Source organism: Desmodus rotundus, chromosome 6, assembly GCF_022682495.2.
Source record: "Desmodus rotundus isolate HL8 chromosome 6, HLdesRot8A.1, whole genome shotgun sequence".
NCBI lineage: Eukaryota > Metazoa > Chordata > Mammalia > Chiroptera > Phyllostomidae > Desmodus > Desmodus rotundus.
Window position 1 is genome coordinate 113,984,425 of NC_071392.1, and position 19,290 is coordinate 114,003,714.

Genomic DNA, 19,290 nt, shown 5'->3' on the forward strand with positions numbered 1-19,290 from the left:
TCAAGGATCCCTTATGTGCTTATCATCTTTGTTTTCATTATCTGGCACAGAGCAAGCCTGAAATAAGGATTTATTTAACAAATTATCAACTTTTCAGTCATCTGTCTTAATCCCCCAAATCCACTTGATATGTTTAGAGGACAGTGTTAATAACAGCATGGGTATTACCCTCCATCTGTACGCTACATACATACTACAAATAACTTAGGCATATACAATAGTTTCATCCTGTAGACCTTGCTAGGATTGCAGAAAAATTTTAAGTAAGTATAGCCATTAAACAGTGGATACAACGAGGTGCCAAATCCTAAATCTAGGAAAAATCAGTCTTCGGGCAACGGCAATTTTAGGATATCTGTCTCAGGATCTTCCCTGGTCAGCTAATGTCATGATTAATATCAGCAGATTTGCTGTGTAATACACCTGGATCCCAAGAAACCTGCCCACAGAGCACTTTGAGGAAATGAGAACCAGGCACACTCCTGGGAGGGAGCAGCAAAGGTGCACTCTGACAGCTGAGGGCAACACCAAAAAGGGACGACATTCCTGGCTCCCCAGGCCATGCGTGGGGCCTCAATAAAAGGGAGGCAGCAACTCTGGCTGAGGGTTCCAAGCTGCAGTGTGGAGAGGGGATGGCGAGGTTAAGAGCATTTTGTGGCAGTCATCACCTATCAGTGGCCACAAACTATAGAAGCAGGGCAAACCAGCCACCCACTGCTTCCTACTCCTGCCTCTCAAGGGCTCACAGACCTCAAGGCAACGGCTGTAGCTGGGCAAAAGTGCCCCCTGGCTGACTCTGAGGGGTCAAAGGTGAAGCCCTCTGATGAATGCTAAACTGGAACACAATAAGCCATCAGGATAGAGTTTACCAAAACCAACTAGACAAAATCCATTTTCTCTTAGGTGGCAAAACGGCAAATAGCCTCGCGTCGACACGTACATCTGTGGCGTAGAGAATGTCCACAATCCTCTGCAACACAGGGTTGTTTTCCCCCTCGTTCTCCTGGCAAATCAATTCGATGTTCCTCAGCTTTCCAAAGTAGAAATCTCTTTCTTTCTCCAAGTCTTCCACGGTGAGTTTCAATACGTTGACCTGCACAGGACATTAACAAGGGTGAGACACCTGGCATTTGTGTACCAACGACACACCAGACAAACGTCCAACCCAAGAGGAGATGTGGCCTTTCACTGAACTCCCTAACATGGACAAAACTCACTTCAGTATAATGTAACTTTCCCCAGCCCCAGAGAAGTAACATGGGCTTGTTCGTGTCCACCTTGACTGTAACGATTCTTAGGAAAGGGCAGACAGCATCGTGAAACATGCAGGAACTTCTCAGGGATGGAGAAAAGATCTAGGAGAAAAACTATGAAAGCCTGAGACAAATATAAACGCAAAATGCAGCCCAGCAGGGCAGCTGACGGTCATAAATTGAGTCCTCGCCACTGGTCAATCAAGTCCAGATCTTTCTGCATGTGGAGGTCAATGGTAAGAGAGGGTCCAGGGCAGCAGGGTAGAAATAGTGAGCCAGGAGGGGAAGACTAGCTAAAGTTGACTAATACTAGCCAAAGACAGCTAGGGCTGCCGGAGGCCTGGGCATGGAAAACTCAATGGTCTTTTTCCCCTCCATCCCCTCCTATATACTGGGGAAAGAGGGCAATCCTTGATTCAAAAGAACAAACAGCATCTTCTGATGAGAGTCCTCGCACTCATCTTTCTCCAAAGAGGCTGAAAAGGGAGAGAAGGCAGCAGAGGTAGGGAACAAACCACATCCACCGCTAGCTCCTCCCCTGAGCATCGTACCAGCTCACCACACATGCTGTAGGAGCCTCCAGGAGTTCCACTGAGGGGCTCTCTTTTCCACAAGGGGGCAACAAAGAAAGCAATCTCAGTGCTTACGCTGGGGCGCTGTCTAGCCAAGGGCAATAAATGTCATAACAACTCTTCCAGTCCTCGATGTATTTTAAGCATGGTGCATCCTCATTCCAGTGTATTCCAATCTATGACATGTGAATTTACTTTAACTTTCACCGAATGTAAATTACAAGACATACCACGCAACATAAAACCCTCACAGGACTTACAGGCTAAGGCCACATGGAAAACCAAGCCAGGAAATCAAAGGTAAAGCAGCTGGGAACAATTTGGGTAACAGGGACTATGAGAGCCAGAAGGTACCACAGAAATCTAGTCAGACCTTCTGAACTTAAAGCTGCAAAAACTGAAGAAAACAGCTGATGTGGCTTCCCCAGAGCCTGATGAAGAAGCCAGACACAACCACAGGGATCAAATACTGTCCCAGGCGGAAAGACGCTCACCCTTCATTCATAATCTACAGTCGAGATGCACCCAGAGATGTGGAGCACTAGGTGACCGGAACCAGCAGGACCATTTTATTAAAGACTTACTGTCATGCTCATCATCAAAGGCCTGAACAGACCAAACCAGAAGAATCAAGTCTATTCCAACCACAAAAAATCACTTTTAAAAATGACTGGGCCCTGGCTGGGGTGGCTCAGTGGACTGAGCACCAGCCTGCAAACCAAAGGGTCGCCGGTTTGATTCCCAGTCAGGGTACATGCCTGGGGTGTGGGCCAGGTCCCCAGTAGGGGGCATGCAAGAGGCTAGCACACACTGATGTTTCTCTCCCTCTCTTTCTCCCTCCCTTTCTCTGAAAATAAATAAAATCTTCAAGAAAAAAAAAATTACTGAAAGTACTACCATCACCTAGTAGCTAGCAAAACTAAATTATCCATTTCTCCCATTCCCCCTACTCCTGCTTTAACTGCTATGGGCACCTTTCCTTAAGCATCAGCCCCCAAGTGCAGTACACAAGGGGATAGAAGGGCGAGAGCTGACCAACTCCAACAATAGGAAGCTGCCTTGAATCTTCAGCTCCAAGATCCAAAAGCCTGGGAAGAGGCCTTCTAATCACATTACTGACCAAGAAGGAAAAGGAAACTAAATAGCTTAAAAAGGTATGCTAGCTTAGAGTCCAACTGTATACTCACGTTTCACTAGCGCCTCCCTCACAAACCCATTAGAACCTTCTCTGACCTATGCATCATCCAGGGCACCAGAACCCACCCTCCTGGGCCCCACCTGTAAGGCCAAAGCAGCATTCTTATGATTTAGTAACTATGTACCTACAAGAAACACTCAATAAGTACATGCTACATCACTGGCTTTTACTTGGCACTCTTCTTAATGCTTCTTTGAGGTTATTAAAAATCTGTGGCTACTAATCAGTATCACTTTTAGAACCTTCTCTTGTGGTAAAGTAATAGCTTTAACCTAAGAAGCCCAAGAAGAATGCTTAGGGCCTGCACTGGCCAATCTGGCAGCTACGAGCCATTCGTGGCTACCTGAGCCCTTGAAATGGGGCCAGTGCAACTGAGATGGGCTGTACACACTAAATACACACTGGATGGACCTCAAAGACTAGTAAGGGCCTCCAAATGTAAAACATCTCAATGATAATTGTACTGATTACATGTCAAAATGATAATACTTTGGGTACACAGTCATACCTCAATATTCATCGACTTCAGAACTTGTCAAATCCTGTATTCATCACATTGGACAAGAAAAAAGTTTCTAGCACTCAGCACTTGCTCGGGACTCGTCACACCTGCTAGAACTTACACAAGTCACAAAGTCGCCCCGCAAGACAGAATGCTTCACCATTCGGTGCTCATCAGTTTCGGCACTCGTCATGAGTTCTGGAAGGAATAACGCGAGTACCGAGGTACCCCTGTACTGGGTTAACATGCTGTTAGAGTTAATTTAACCTTGCTTCTTCTTACTTGTTTTAAATGTGGCTACTAAAATTTTTCAAGTTATATACGTGCCTCACATTTCTGGTTCACATTCTATTTCTATTGAAAAGTGCTGCTCTGGACTAAAATCAACAAAAAGTAAGTTTCTCCATGTTGAAGTGCTATAGACCTCCTAAGGTTATAAGCACTGCAAGGTGGTTTCTTTGGAATACACTGTTCTTCTCTTAGCCTAAACAAGCCCATCTGGTGCTATTTCTCATATTAGTCATAACCCCCAGACCTCCACACCTTTGTGTCAGGGCCACAAACCTACATATTTTCAGGGACCAGAAAGATCACATAACGAGACAAGGGAGTGATTAACAGGGTGTGGTAAAGACTTTGGCAACCTGGAGAGAAGCTAAAATCTGTCATATTAAAAAAAAAAAAAATTAAAACTCCATGCAGACAAAGCACTTCTGAGACAAGGCTGAACCAGCTATGAACAAGCTGGGTTCAAATCCCAGCTCAGGGTACTTAACCTCTCTGCGCCCCATCACCCTTACCTGGGAAGCCTCACAGGGCTAATGCAAAGGTGAAGCCAAAGTGCTTAATAACGTAATGGCACACACTCTAAAGATGTCAGCTGTTTTTGCTTCTGTTATTAACGTTCGCATGTCCCATACACACTATTAACGCTCGTGTACGTATTTCACGCACAAAAAATTTTATTCCTTTGAACTTCTGAAGAACACTTCAGGTCCTATCTCACTCTGCCAAGACAATGGACAGGAACTATAATAACCACCACCTCTTTCACCCACTGCCATTGCTCCGTTTATCCCAACACCATTCCAGCACTTCACGTGACATCAGCTCAAAGCTTGAGCCCCAACACGTAGCAGTGGGACTGCTTCCTGTGTGCACCTGAGCCCGAAAACGACAGAGCGAAGTCGGACTCTCCAGAACATCTACACTTCAGTGACGGCACCTGGAGCATGCTCAAGGCAGCCACACTAATGGGGACGCTGACCAGTCACCTCGACACTCCTGAGGCACCTAGAACCATGGGTCACACACGAATCACAGAATTTAAAGAACAAAACGTGATCTTTGGGCAAGCTTTTCTGTCCCGCATCTGCTTCACAAGAGGTTCTGGATTAAAATGAGGCTGTGTCCCTAGGGTTTTAGGACTTGGCTTTTAGGAAAATGAAGGAGTCCAATCTCAAACTCACTGGGATAACAAAGCATCTTGATTTTAAAACTGGGATTAATCAAGAGAATCACCCAAAAGCAAACAAACAAAATAATAAGGATTAGTGAGAAAGTGCTTAAAAGTCTAAAATGTGTTCTGATCCACAGACCTCTGAAAGTAGCTCCAGGATATTAACCCTACAGAAGACATTTCAAATCACTGACCTATTAAGAACAGAAGAACAATAGGCTTTTCATAGCAGTCCCACTCTCAACTTGAATTTCCGAAGAGAAACTGTGAAATCCATTTTTCTTTAATGATTCAGAAACTCTCCTTTATCTTCTGTCAGAGCCAAATTCCAGAGACACTCCGAGCCCCACAGAGCCCTAATATCATTCCAGAGCCATCAACAGGGTTCTGTTGTACAGGGACCTTTCAACACTAAGGCCCTGGTTTCTGCCACACTACCAGATCTCAGAAACACCTGACCCCTTCCTTCCTCCTCCACCTCCACACCCACGCTCCCCACACAGCACCTGACGGGCTCACACTTGTCACGAGGAGGACTGTTTCAGCAGACAACGTAGGTCTTCCACAAGGACACAAGCAAGCCGCTTCTGGTCAGTGCAGGAAGCATCCTCTCCACTGACTTGACTCCAGTCTGGGGCACAGGAGGGACCTACCTGCTGCATGAGCTCAGCTGCTTCATCATCTCCGTTGCCCACACCAGGATTCTTTCGCACCACACCAGGGCCAGCCTTAGGGGTTGCAGTAGTTCTGTGTGTTGCAATGGGCCTCTGTGGAGCTGAGAGAGCAGCAGAGGTCTTTTCAAGAGCAGAAATTTCAAAACAAAAAAGAACCCACCAGGCAACAAGAGGGGGCTGTGACCCACTGCCCTCCACAGTAATGCAGTGAGGGAACCCAGTGTTGAGAGCTCGGCATACATGACAACCCCTCCAAGTTTGCCCAAAGTGGCCCTTCAATCCTGGCAGCAAAGTTAAGTACAATTTTAGCCATAATCTCTTGTGCTGAGAGTTAGTCCTTCTGTGAGGTCTCTTTGCCATTGTCTGTGCCTCTGCGGTGAAAAGAACTGCTATCTGAAAGAGGCACACACAGTTGCTCTACTGTAACTCGCTGCCTGCCAAACCCACCAGCAGGGCAGCTTCATGGCGTAAAGGCAAATTTCTCTCCCGGAGTGAGTTCAGGGCCCAGCTGTTGCTGTGCACTCACAGTTCCCCATCTGGAAAGTAAGATACCTCCTAACTCGGAAACTGAGATTCCTTGGATTGGGAAGAGCAGGGTGGTAGAGACTGCTCTTACAACGAATTACTTCAAAACCCCTATCTTGCTCACCTTTTAGATGGTATCTATAGGGCTAGGAGAGAAAAGCAGCAGGCTGACCAGGATTTGCAAACTTTTCTCAGTAATAACAGCCAAAAGTAGACAAAGACAAGGAAAAAGTAGTAAAGGGGCCTACCTATCCACAAGTTAAAATAATCAAATGTATCATTTATGATTTTATTCATTCATTCAGCAATCATTTTGTAAAGTTTATACATTATGCCAGGCTTAGAAATACCTGGTTTTCTTGACACCCCACATTATTCAATAACCATAAAGCCGGTCACCTACCTACAGTAACAAGCATTTCCTCTGGATGATCTCTAGTATCAACTCCAGCACATTTATCTCTAATAAGTTTATCCTGAAGACTAAATCTTAATGCAAGTCCCTGCTTGCCTATTAGCCACGTCTGAAATATGAAATGCAGTTATCCATGCACTTCCCCATTCTGAGGAGCTAAGAAATAAAAGTACTCAGTATTCAGAGAAAGTGGAGTCCTCATATACTCTACTGATGGTAATGCAAAGTGTCTCTGCAAAAGGTTAAACAGAGTTACCATATGACCCAAGGATTCTGCTCCAGGAGTATGTACTCTTAAGATAAACACCCAAGAGAAATGAAAACATGCCCACAGAGAAACCTGAATAGGAACGTTCATAGCAGCATTATTCAAAGTAGCTAAAAAGTGGAAACACAAATGATCAACTGATGAATAAACAAAATGTGATACAATGGAATCCTATTCACCCATAAAAGGAATAAAGTACCGATACATGCTACAACATGGACAAATGTTGAAAACATGCTAAACGAAAAAAACCAGACACAAAAAGACACATTTTATGATCCCATTTATATGAGGTCATATGAAAATTAAAAAGTACTCATCGTCCCTCTCTTCCTACCTGATGGATCAGCCCCTTTCTCAAGGTCCAATGGGACCTTAACCAATATGCGTGCCACCTTCTGGAAAAGGAGGGGCTAGCACCTGTAGATACTATGTATAGGTACAGTGTATAGATATACTACTGCAAACACATTTTGGGAAACCTCCATGCCAAGACTTTTTAAAGAAGGTCTCTAAAAACAGCCCCCTCTCCCAGATTGTGCTGGCATCAAAGCAAACCAAAGCCACTTAACAGCTAAAGGTCTTGGGAGGGCATGGGAGCTGTAAGTACAGGAAGCTGGTCTGTAAGTACACTGATGACGCAGAGAGCCAAGAACAGTCCCTGAGAGACTGAGAAAGCTCCTTAAGTTCCTGGGAGCTCGGGTCTCGTTGTAATGGGGCTCTGTGAACATCCTTGTGTTCAAACTAAAGCTCTCTGTCATGTGAGCTAACCTCAGGGGTTTCTATTCCATACAACTACAGAGCCTTGGCAAAACCACACACAGTAACTCATTCAGGCCTCAAAAGCAACCCTCTGGGACACATATTCAAAGTCCCATTTTATATAGGAGGAAACTGCAGGGCAGAGGGAAAGTGGCTCCCACAGGGCTCCAGAGCCCTAAAAGCCATACAAACAGGTCTGCCTGATGCCACACTACCTGCTCCTGCCACCTGGCTGCCATTAGGCTCCTTAAGCTCCTTAAGCCTATGGCTACTCAGAAAATTCTGGTTAAATGTTGAACGAATAAATGAACACTTGGAAAACTATTACTTGGAAATGGTATTTGTTTGGTTTTTTTACCTGCACTGCTAGAGCTGAGAGGTTTCTTCGGTTTGTTCAGAGCTGGAGCAACAAGGGAGGGGGCCACTGCGGTTTCTTGACCTTGTCTGGCAGCTACAGGGTCATAGTCTTTTCCATCATAGTTTGCATCAAAAAACTTCTTGAACCACTGAACGAATTCAAAATTGTCCTGAAACTTTCCTTTTACTAATTTGTCCACAGGAATTATCTGCAGAGAAACATCAAGACTGTTTAGCTCAAAGCAAGAGACTTTTGGCAAGCACCAGACGTGTCTGCGCATCCAATGGGTCAAAGCTCTAACACAGTTCAGAGGCAAGAACTTAGTATAAAGTCAACCCCTGCAAGTTTATAAAGCAAGTTTCATCCAGTCTGCCTTTCACAGAATACTTCTACCTACCAAGCCCCCTCCAAGGCCACCAAAAGGAATCAGAAATGCAAAAGGAACAAGTGTCACGTATAAGACACATACACAATCCCAAACACACCCTAATATATGACATTCCACTGTACAGAGTGAGCCTCCTGTGTAACTTGCTTGGCCATAGTGCCTGTCACAGAGTAAAGAATCCAGAGCACAAACACAGGCATCTACAATGAACCATGTTTAAAAAAATTGTTTTATGGATTGAGCACGGGCCTGTGAATGAAAGGGTCGCTGGTTCGATTCCCAGTCAGGGCGCATGCCTGGGTTGCAGGCCAGGTCTCCAGTAGGGGTGTGTGAGAGGCAACCACACACTGACGTTTCTCTCCCTCTCTTTCTATCTCCCTTCCCCTCTGTCTAAAAATAAACAAATAAAAAAATCTTAAAAAAAAATTGTTTTAAAAACAGGTCAAGGATGGAATTCTGCAAAATGGCATGTTTTTACAGTAATTCCAATCCTATTAAAATATACTTTAATGACTTTAAGTTTCGTTACTACACAAGAATACTATGTTATCAGATATTACCTGAAGTTACTGGACTATTGCCCAGAGTTTATCTTCAAAAATTCCAGGTGCAATGGCACTTTAGTAAAAAATACATGTAATAATCTGAACTATACCCACCCTCTAAACAGACAAATATATAATTACTTTGTATGATAGTGAAACACGTATAAGTAAAACGTTATGTCTGGAGTTCCAAAACCACCCAGGAGGACACATGGCGGGCCAGAGGCGTGGCTGAAACGAAGCCAGACGAGAGGTGGTAACTGTGGAGGTGCGTGGGGATTCACTGCGCAATACTCTCTACTTCTATTCACTTCAGAAATTTACTTATTTAAAAAATTAAATTGTATAAAAAGAAAAATTACTGTATATAATAAGCTGCACCTAGCTTAACCTTTGCCTGGTAACTAAATGATATTCTTACAATACATGTGCATATTTCATATATAGCAGAAACAAAACTAAAATAAAGACTGATTTTAAAGTAAATAAAAGCCAGACAAACCAGCAAGTTAATTAGGGGGTGATTGTAAGTTTTACCAAAAAAGTATTTTCCCCAAAAAGTGGCTTAAAAGGATAAAGCTTTCTGATCGGTGAGGGGAGAAATGCTTAATTTTGCAACAGATACATACTGTTCACCAACGGGGATGCGTTTTGAGAAGTGCACTGCTGGGCAATTTTGTCACTGTGCAAACATCACAGCACACACCTGCACAAACCTAAATGGTGCAGTCGACAACACACCTAGGCCACAGGCAATGGCAACTCCTAGACGATAAGCCCGCACAGAATGTAACTGTACATACAGCACCTCACAAGATTAAATCCAGCACAAGGCAGAATGATGCAACGGACGGGACGGGCGAGGCTGCTGCTGGCAGGATGCAGCGTGCTGTTCTACAGCGAACTTTTAAGTAGAGAGAGTACGCCCTAAGGTAACGGTTCAAAAGTATCGTATAGTAAATGCATAAACCGTAACACGGTCGTTCTTAATCATCATCAAGTATTGCGTACTTGGACATAACCATTACCTGGACTACATACTATACCTTTACACGAGCGGCAGAGCAGTAGGTTTCCTTACACCAGCACCACCACGAACACTTAATGCACTGGGCTTTGATGCTAGGACGTCACAGGGTGGTAGGAACTTTTCAGCTCCGTTATAATCTCAGATAGGCGTCCTTGTTGACTGGAACATCACATGGCTCATGACTCTAATCTATTAATATTACTACTACAAGAGATAATCTTTGTCCTACTGAAGCCTGGTGGCCAGTGTTTCTGGTACCTTTAAATAACCTTGGGGGCAAGAGGGAAATTCCCAACCCAAAGGGATCTTCCTTGTACCTTGCTTCTACAAAGCAAGTATCTCTAGAATCTTCTCTATTAGAACTATTTATTGTACTATATGGTATGCTTTACAAAGGTAAATCCAAGGATGAAAGAGTTAGATCTCAAATCAATAGGGATTAAATAGGTTGATTCCTACAGATGGTTACTAACTTCACTAAGAAAGAAGACAGCAAGGGAACTGGGGGAGCGTGGAGGGAGGGGCCAGGTAGGAGGTTAGAGGGAAACTTTTCTCCCAGTAAATTCTACGCTAACAGGAGAAAAAAATGATATAAATTGGGAAAAGAAAATGTTCAACGTCATGAGCCACCATCTGTCTCCTTAGTAACAATCACTAGTCAAGAAAAAACCTAAATGAAAGAATAAAATTTACCTACTTTGTCAACACCCATTCTCTTAAAACCTGCTTGCAGTATTTTGAAGTTCTGGATGTATTCATGTTCTAGCTTAGCTTGGAATTTCACTTTCTTCAAGGCAATGGAGCCAGGGAACAGCATGTCCATAAACTGACAATAGGCAGCCCCTGAATGAACGACGGCAGAAGAATAAAAAACACAACACGTCATTAAATGTTATCATTAAAGAAGCAGGGTGAACTTTACCCCAAACCCACGTAACCCAGGTACATTTTAGAAGTTGTACAGCAGACCTACAAAGCCCCAAAGCTTCAATACCACTTGACGTCAAAGTCATTTTTAAATCTGTAACAAGACTGTGGTTTCATCTGCTAGGTTCTACAGCACATTTGTAACTTGGAAGACTACGATGAGGAGAAAAGCAGTATTTCTATGAAATCTTTAAACTACTTTATTAGAAACTAACATAACAACAAAATGACCAATGGGGGGGGGGGAAGAATGCATAGAATAGAAAAAAGGGAAGCAGGTGACATTTTCTGATTTTCACAAGGACATACCCTCCTCCTCCTGAGCAGGAGGGATTTCCCAAGCATTTCAAAAATCCATTCTCTGACCTAGGTTAAAAAAAAAATTTTTTTTCTAAGATGTATGTCTTTCCTGAGCTTTTCACATGTCTATGTAAACTTAACTATGTTCATTGCAGCATTATTTACAAGAGCCAAGATATGGAAGCAACCCAAGTGCCCATCATCAGATAACTGGCTACAGACATAGTATACATACTGGGTCGGCCAAAGAGTTCGTGTGTTTTTTTTCTGTAAGATGGCTCTAACAGTGTTTAACTTCATTCAAAACAATTTTGTTAGACTGTATTGTGACAGCTGTCATATCAACGTGCAATTAAAAAAAAAAACGATGTACTTTTATGTAGCCATTCATTTTTGGTATATTATGCTTTATTATTTCAAGAAAGGTAAAAACACAACTGAAATGCAAAAAAGGATTTGTACACTGTATGGAGAAGGTACTAGGACTGATCAAATATGTCAAAAGTGGTTTGCAAAGTTTCGTGCTGGACATTTCTTGCTGGAGATTTCTCGCTGGACGATGCTCCACAGTTGGGTAGACCAGATGAAGTTGGTAAGGATCAAATCGAGGCACTAATTGAGAACACTCAATGTTATACCACATGGGAGATAGCCGACCTGCTCAAAACATCCAAATCAATAAAGTCACTGGTAAAAATGAAAATGTATCTTTTATTTTACAGAAAAACCATAGGAACTTTTGGGACAACCTAATATATACAATAGAATACTACTCAGCAAGGCCCTGGCCGGGTAAACTCAGCTGGTTCAAGTGCCTTCCCGATACGCCAAGGTTTCAGGTTCAATTCAACTGATCCCCAGGCAGAGTACATACGAGAATCAACCAAGGGCCCTGACTGATGTGGCTCAGCGGGTTGGGCGTCATCCTGCAAACCAAAAGATCGCTGGTTTGATGCCCAGCCAGGGCACATGCCTGGGTTGCGGGCCAGGTCCCTGGCTGGGGGTGTTGGCAGCCTGTGAGAGGCTACCAATCAATGTTTCTCTCTCACATTGATGCTTCTCTCCCCATTCTCTAAAAATAAATAAATAAATAAAATCTTTTCAAAATAAAAATAATTTTATTTTAAAGGCCACTATAAGAAATTATTGCATGTATTTCATCCCATTTGCTCCCCAATTTCATTTCTTCCCCCACTTGACCATTTTTCTCTAATGCCTACCAACTGCACTCTTCTAACACAGGGCAGGCTTCACTGTGAGCTCACTGCCGGGCCAGGGCTAATTCGCCCAAGAAAACGAGACAGGGAAGCGAGAAGTCTAGTGACCATGCAGGCAGTAGATGTTCTGCAGAACTCGAGACCGCCTCTGTATGTATAATCAACTTGTTTAAAATGGCTCCCTGCCAGTTCCAGCACGAAGAATGTCCCTGTCACTATTGTTGGAAGGAAGATGCAATGAGAGCAAAGCACTTCAGTGTCCAGAGTGACATTCTTAGCAGAAAGGAGCATCAGAAAATGAAAGCCTGATGTTTCTGAAGTGGCTGATTTATTATTCATGCAAGAGAAAATATACTGTTGGCATTCTATGTAGCGGGCAGTGCATTAGCAATATTTATAGTTTAAAAAAGAGAGACACAAACAGCGTCCTAAATTCCAGAGGACAAGGACCCCAGTGTCTTCAACAAACTAACGGCACAAAGAGGGGTAACTGTTATATACATATATTGAGAAAGAACTCTTTGTTTCTAGATACTTACACTTAAAAGCTCCAGTAATTGTTATATTTTAAAAGATATTTAACATCAGTATTAACCAATGTAGCCCCAATAAATTCAACTTTATTTTTTTAAAAAATAAGATTTAAAAGTCACAATTTACCAAGTGCAACGTATAGAGCTTACTTGGATCCTGATATATACAAATCAACTTTAATAAAAACACACACACACAGATAATCTATTAAGCATCTATACCTGTAGCACTGCTTTACCCATAAAGTATTTTTCTGAAACAAAATGGTGTGCTTTTACTAAATGCACAGTATTCGCAACCCATCCGTGGAACTTGCAGATCAAGTCAACCAAAACCACTGAAAAGCAGCAGCCATCTGCTTCTCAGAAAAGCGTGCTTGAAGAACTATCAGTTTTTAGTTCAGAGCTAGAAAAATCCTCAGAGCCTTAAATTTAAAATGTGAGACCCAAAAATGGTAGCCCGAAACTACAGAGGCCGAAGACCAAGCTCAGGACCATACCCCAGGCATCCTGAGCTCCCTGCCTAGTGCTTTTTCACAACATCGTTATACACCCTCGTAGAACATCCTAGTCGAATAAAAAAGCATTTCCTGGGTTAGGAGGAAAAAAAGAGACACACCATGCTGCTATAGTCTAACTGGCTGAAACAGAGCTCATATATATTTCTTCAAAAAGTTAAGACCCCCGTAAAAATGGACAAAGTAACTGGACAATTCACAAAGAAATGTAAGCGGCCAATGACTATGTGGGGATCCAGCCCCTTGTTCTGCGTACTGGTTCTGAGTATTTCACAGAGTGTTAAACTGCACATCTGACGTTGTCCTCGGACACTGTTAGAATTTTATATTCTTCTACTCTTATAGGTGCTTTAAAAATACACGTGTCTGAACCAACAAGAAAAACACCGGAAGCAACCTCTATCTCCCACAGTAGATGCAATCAATTACATAAATTTTAGCATGCCATCTGCCTGAAAGAATATTATGCAGGCATTCAAAACATTTTTTTTTACTTCTTTAGGAAAAGCTCAAGATTTAATACTAAAAGAATATACATCTTCATCTATATCTACATCTTCATATATATAAATATCCATCTTGATATACATGCATAGAAAAAAACTAAAAGAAAACAAAATGTATTAGGTTAAACCATATGAAATTACTGTTTTATAGATCAAAAATTATTGAATACTGGCCACATCTGAGGGGTGGTACTAAATGCATTCTATTTTTAAAATATTTAATTTTATATATATATATGTATATATATATATATATATATATATATACACACACACACATACACACACACACTCTACAGTGAATGTTATAATCAGAACACCAAAAAAAGAAGGCAAATGTTTAAAAGAAAAAAGTACAATATATCAGCTCCTTTACACAAAAGGGCTGAAAACTCCTGGCCTATAAAAATATCCACCAGGCACCGAAGAGGTTAAAAAGGGCATTCCTTCCAGGCTCTGCCTTAATGACAAAGGCTGGCAACCCAAGCAGGGGACACTCTTACACGGCTGCTGTCCCAACAATCTGCAACAGAACAGGCCCACATGCTCTGTGGCTTAAGGATGCAGAGGGTTAGCGTAGGACCAGTGATGTCACAGCATCAACTACGAGTCTAACTGCCACAGCCCCGCCCTGCCAGGAGCTTGCTGGGACCGAGAACACAGAACAAGGGCACTGTGTGGCCCCTGCTCCGAAGCCCTACAGTCTCTCGAGTGCAATGGCTCTCAGCCCTTCTGGGTTAACGGTCCCTTGAAGAATTAGATGAACACTGCAGCCAACAATCTACAAGAATAGATGCTCCCGTATCAGAAAACTCCAGTGTTTTAACTCAAATACAGAGGAAACATTCTCCAACTACCACCCATAAGAGTGTTCAGGCTTTAGGGGGTAGGTGAGGCTTGAGTCATCTTACAGGATGAATAAAATTTGGAAATAGAGGGCTGTGAGAAGTCATTAATACAGGTAATTAAAAATCACGCTCAAAAAATCTAACATGGGAAAAATAATCCTGTTTTAACTTTATAAGTAGGAAACAAAATTGTACAACACGTTTGTATAATGTTACTGTAACAATCTTTAATATCAACAGACTGGAAGCCAACTAAATGTCCACCGACCTGGGAGGGATCCACGGAAATTACAGAATACACAGCCATGAAGGAAAATGCCATGGCATCTGACGATACATGGATACGGAACACCCTCCGAATATACACTGTGACTGAACATGCCGTCATTTGCGTAAAGGGGTGGGGTGAGGGGAAGAGCACGTGTGCACAAACACAGACTATGGAGAGACGGAGTTTCTGCTTGTATGTGCACACTCTCTCTGGAGGCTACCCCGCTGGTAACACTGCATTTCCTCTGGGGAGGGGAACTGGGCAACTGGTAGACGCCAGGTAGGAGGGAAATTTATCACTGTTTTATCTTTCTGTTCTTTTTGAATTTTAAACCATTTTGACACTTTCAGTATTTCAAAACATAAAAACCATATCTACAGCCCCGGTAAGGAAGCTCAGTTGGTTAGAGCATCAACCTGACACACCCAAGTCACAGGTTCGATCCCCAGTCAAGGCACATACAGGCATCAGCCAGTGAATGCATAAATAAGCGGAACAACAAATTTATGTTTCTCTCTCCCCTCTTCTCTAAAATTAAAAAAAAAAAATCATTAAAAAGCCCCACATATACAGTATGTCAGTCAAGTAAAATGGTAAGTCAGGTAAAATGAGTAAGCTTGGGCAAGTTGTTAACCTCCGTGCTTCACTTCCCGATCTGTAAGATGACGGTGACAGGCGTGACCCTCCAGATTATACACGTGAAGCGCTTTGCAAAGTACCTGGCCTAGAAGCACTCGATAAATAAAGCCGCAATTCAGGGAAAAATATAGCTAAAAGCTAACAATGACTATCACTAACTTGTGACATTACAGTGGACTATGGTTTTCTTAATGTTTTGATAACAAAGACTTAATCACTTATAATCAAAAGAAAACAAGTTTCTTGTCTTTCGTTTTGTTTTGTTTTAATTAAGACAAAGAAAAACCAAGAAGGTGCTTGAAGACTTAGGCAAAAAAGTTTGAAGCAGTACTTCTTTGAGCACAGGACTGACTCAATAAAAATGGTCTCCTAAAAAGCTGCAAACTAATGTGGTAGAACAAAGGGGGGGGTGAGGGAACCTAGAAGGACTCTAGTGCCCAGTCAGGGGCCACTGTGGCAGCAGTGAGCGAAGTGAGAGGTGCTGGCCTTGGCTGGAGCGGCTCCATTGGCTGGTGTGGCTCCGTTGGCTGGAGCATCGTTCCGTGCACCACAAGGTCCCAGGTTCCATTCCCCATCAGGACACATGCCCAGGTTGCTGGTTTGGTCCTGGTTGGGGTGCATACGGGAGGCAACTGATGGATGTTTCTCTCCCCTGTGCCACCCCCCACTTTTCTTCTCTTTAAAAATCAAAAAATGTATCCTCAGGCAAGGACTTTTAAAAAAATGCTGCGAAGGGGCTGGACCTACAACACCCTTCAAAAGACATATAGAACTCTGTCAATTAGATTCAGATGCTTCTCAGGCCTGTGGCACCAGAAGAATGGCAACATCATGGACCCCAAATGGAGTGTCTGTAAAAGGCAGTCAACCTGAGAAGAAGAGAGGTAGGCCCGGTTAGGGGCATGGTCACACACCCTCAGAGAGAAATGAGCAAGACTGAGAAGCTGTTTTACAGAAACCCAAGGGCTGGCAGGGCCCCACAATAAGTTGAGGGAAAAGGAAATCAAGCATTTGCCGGGGAGCATGTGAACACTTCTCCTGTCCTGTGCAGCACAGACACGATGGCGGAGGCCCCTGGGAAAGTGCAGAGGGGCCTGAATAAGAAACAGAACTGAGGAAACAGAGCAATGCGTGACAAAAGGCAACCAGCATCCCCTTTTGACACAAGCAATCCCTCATCAAAATCCTCCTCTGTGATCAGCCTTGTTTTCTTGATGGTGAGCTGTCCCAAACAGGGAGACTAGAGAACGGAATGAATCTTGAACAACAACCTACCAACTCTGTCACTGAAAGTTATCCTCACCTTATCTCACTACGAGAGCCAAGCAAAGGCTCGTTTCACTTCCAGGGAGGGGCGGTGCCCACAATTCGGACACAACGCAGCCATCCCACAGGCAGCCAGCACATCAGTAGTGTGGGACCTTAGAACTACGCCCTCTCAAGAGAAAAACCTATTCCTACCTTTTAAAGCGTATGTTTGTTAGAGAATTTTAATCTGCTTGATCTTCTCATCACAGCTCAGAAGAGGAGGCACCAGAGTTAAAGACTATGGGATTCTGCTTTGGTCTCCATAAACACACGGACCTGAGGAGGCTCACTTTCTCTGTGACTCCAGTCCCCTGGCAGCAGGCCTTCTTCAAGGGACGGTGGCTGCAGCTCACCCTGTTTGGTCTCATCCTGGAAGCTGAGACTAGGTTTTCTACACGTTAACATGAAGGACAAAGCGACCATCTATGTACGCTAACAGAAGTCCTGCAGGGCTCTCAAGAGGACTAGTTATGAATGAATAAAAGTTTGTTTACAAATCACAGTTAAGTGTCCTGCACTAACCATTTCCTACTGGAGAGAAGCATTTTATCTAGGGCAAGAGAAGTAGCAGCCAGGAGGTAAAGTTGAAATTCTTTACAGATTCTTCATGAGGCAATATTGTTGTAATTAATTATATGTAATCAACATTTAACTCTTCTAAATGCTTCTTTTATTTTTATACACCTTTTAAAACATTTTTATTATTTACTGATTTTAGAGAGAGAGGAAGGGAGAGAGGGAGAGAAACATCACTTTGTTGTTCCACTTATTCATCCACTCATTGGCTATTTGTTATATGTGCCCTGAGCAGGGATTGAACCCATAACCTTGACATATCAGGATGACGGTCTAGCCAAGAGAGCTACCTGGCCAGGGCCAAATGCTTCTTTTAAAAAGATGTAACATGCACACCAGAGAAAGGATGTGGGCTGCGTGGTCAGAAAAACCCCATTCAAAACCAGGCTCTGTAATGCACAAGCCGTGCCCCACGGGCAGTCTCCGCACCTGTAGAACCAGGACGTGCCTCCCTCCAGAGATCTGTACTCGCCTCCAGCGTCTGGTACAGAATCCACACCTGACGGCTGCTTCTACAGGTGCGCCAGGTCCGACCACCCCAGTTCACAAATGAGGAGCTAGAACATTAAAGTTTCCAAAGCCCCACGGCTCAGAGCGGACTGAACCCTCGCCCAGCGTGACAACTCCCCGTCTGACTGAGATAAACCTGGAGCCAGGTCAGCACACGCACAACTCGTCTACACAGGACAAGGGATCTCATTTTCCCATTAGCTAAGTGACATATACTCTGAAGTATACTTATTGAAAGAGGTAAATTTTAGGGAGAAACTGCTATTGAAAAAGCCAGCTCCAATGAAAACTAGGATGACCTCATCCCCACATTAGTCATAAATCACGGGTCAAATAAGTGCTTTAAAAGCTGCAGACAAATAGGGATGTGGTAACGAAACTGAGGAAAACAACAGAAAATGGGGGAAAGCAGGCCAGATTGAGGGCTGACAGCCTGCAGCTCCGACACAGTAACTCACGTTCCATCAGCATGACTCTTGGGCACCTGTTTGTCACTGACCGACTTCGTATGAAGCCTCTCTCTGACCCTCTGTAAAACTGAGATTAAGCTTCAAAGGGGAAATAATGAGATGAGCAAATGAAACTTAAGCCAAGACCAGGACACAGCTATAAAATAAGGAAGTACAAAGCTGCATTCATTTTTAAAAAATCACACAGCCCAGGCCGGGTAGCTCTGTTGGCTGGAGTGGCATCCCGACACACCAGGGCTGTGGGTCCCATCCCTGGTCAGGGCACATATCGGAATCAACCAATAGGTGCATAAAACAGGTGGAACAACAACAAATCAGTGTTTCTCTTGCTCTCCCCCCCTTACCTTCCTGTCTCCCTAAAAATCAGTAAATTTTTTAAAAATCGCATGAGAGCAATAACTTTATTTTTGATTGTTCAGTTACAGTTGTCCCTTTTTTCCACCATTACTCTTCCCTGCCCTACCCATCCCCCACTTCCCACATCCAATCCTCCCCACCTTTGTCTTTGTCCATGGGCCCTTTACACATGTTCCTTGACTTCACCCTTCCTCTTCTTTCCCCCGTTATTTCCCCTCCTCCTCCCCCTCTCCCCTCTGGTCACTGTCAGTTTGTTCTTTATTCCACGTTTCTGGTTCTATTTGCTCACTTGTCTGTTCTGTTGATTAGGTTCCACTTATAGGTGAGATCATACGGTATTTGTCTTTCACCGCCTGGCTTA

At 43.4% G+C, this 19,290-nt stretch overlaps 1 protein-coding gene across 2 annotated transcripts in view; it reads right to left on the bottom strand.

Annotated features, from left to right (window-relative positions):
• The window catches only part of MAPRE1 (microtubule associated protein RP/EB family member 1), a 34,566-nt gene that overhangs the window by 2,688 nt on the left and 12,588 nt on the right, over positions 1–19,290 (bottom strand). For both annotated transcript variants that reach the window (XM_024559571.3, XM_053926460.1), the window contains exons 3-6: positions 10,647–10,792; positions 7,987–8,194; positions 5,638–5,759; positions 941–1,093 (exon numbers count right to left, since the gene is read on the bottom strand). In XM_024559571.3, the coding sequence (XP_024415339.2) occupies positions 941–1,093; positions 5,638–5,759; positions 7,987–8,194; positions 10,647–10,792 (629 nt within the window). The remainder of the gene's footprint in view (positions 1–940; positions 1,094–5,637; positions 5,760–7,986; positions 8,195–10,646; positions 10,793–19,290) is intronic.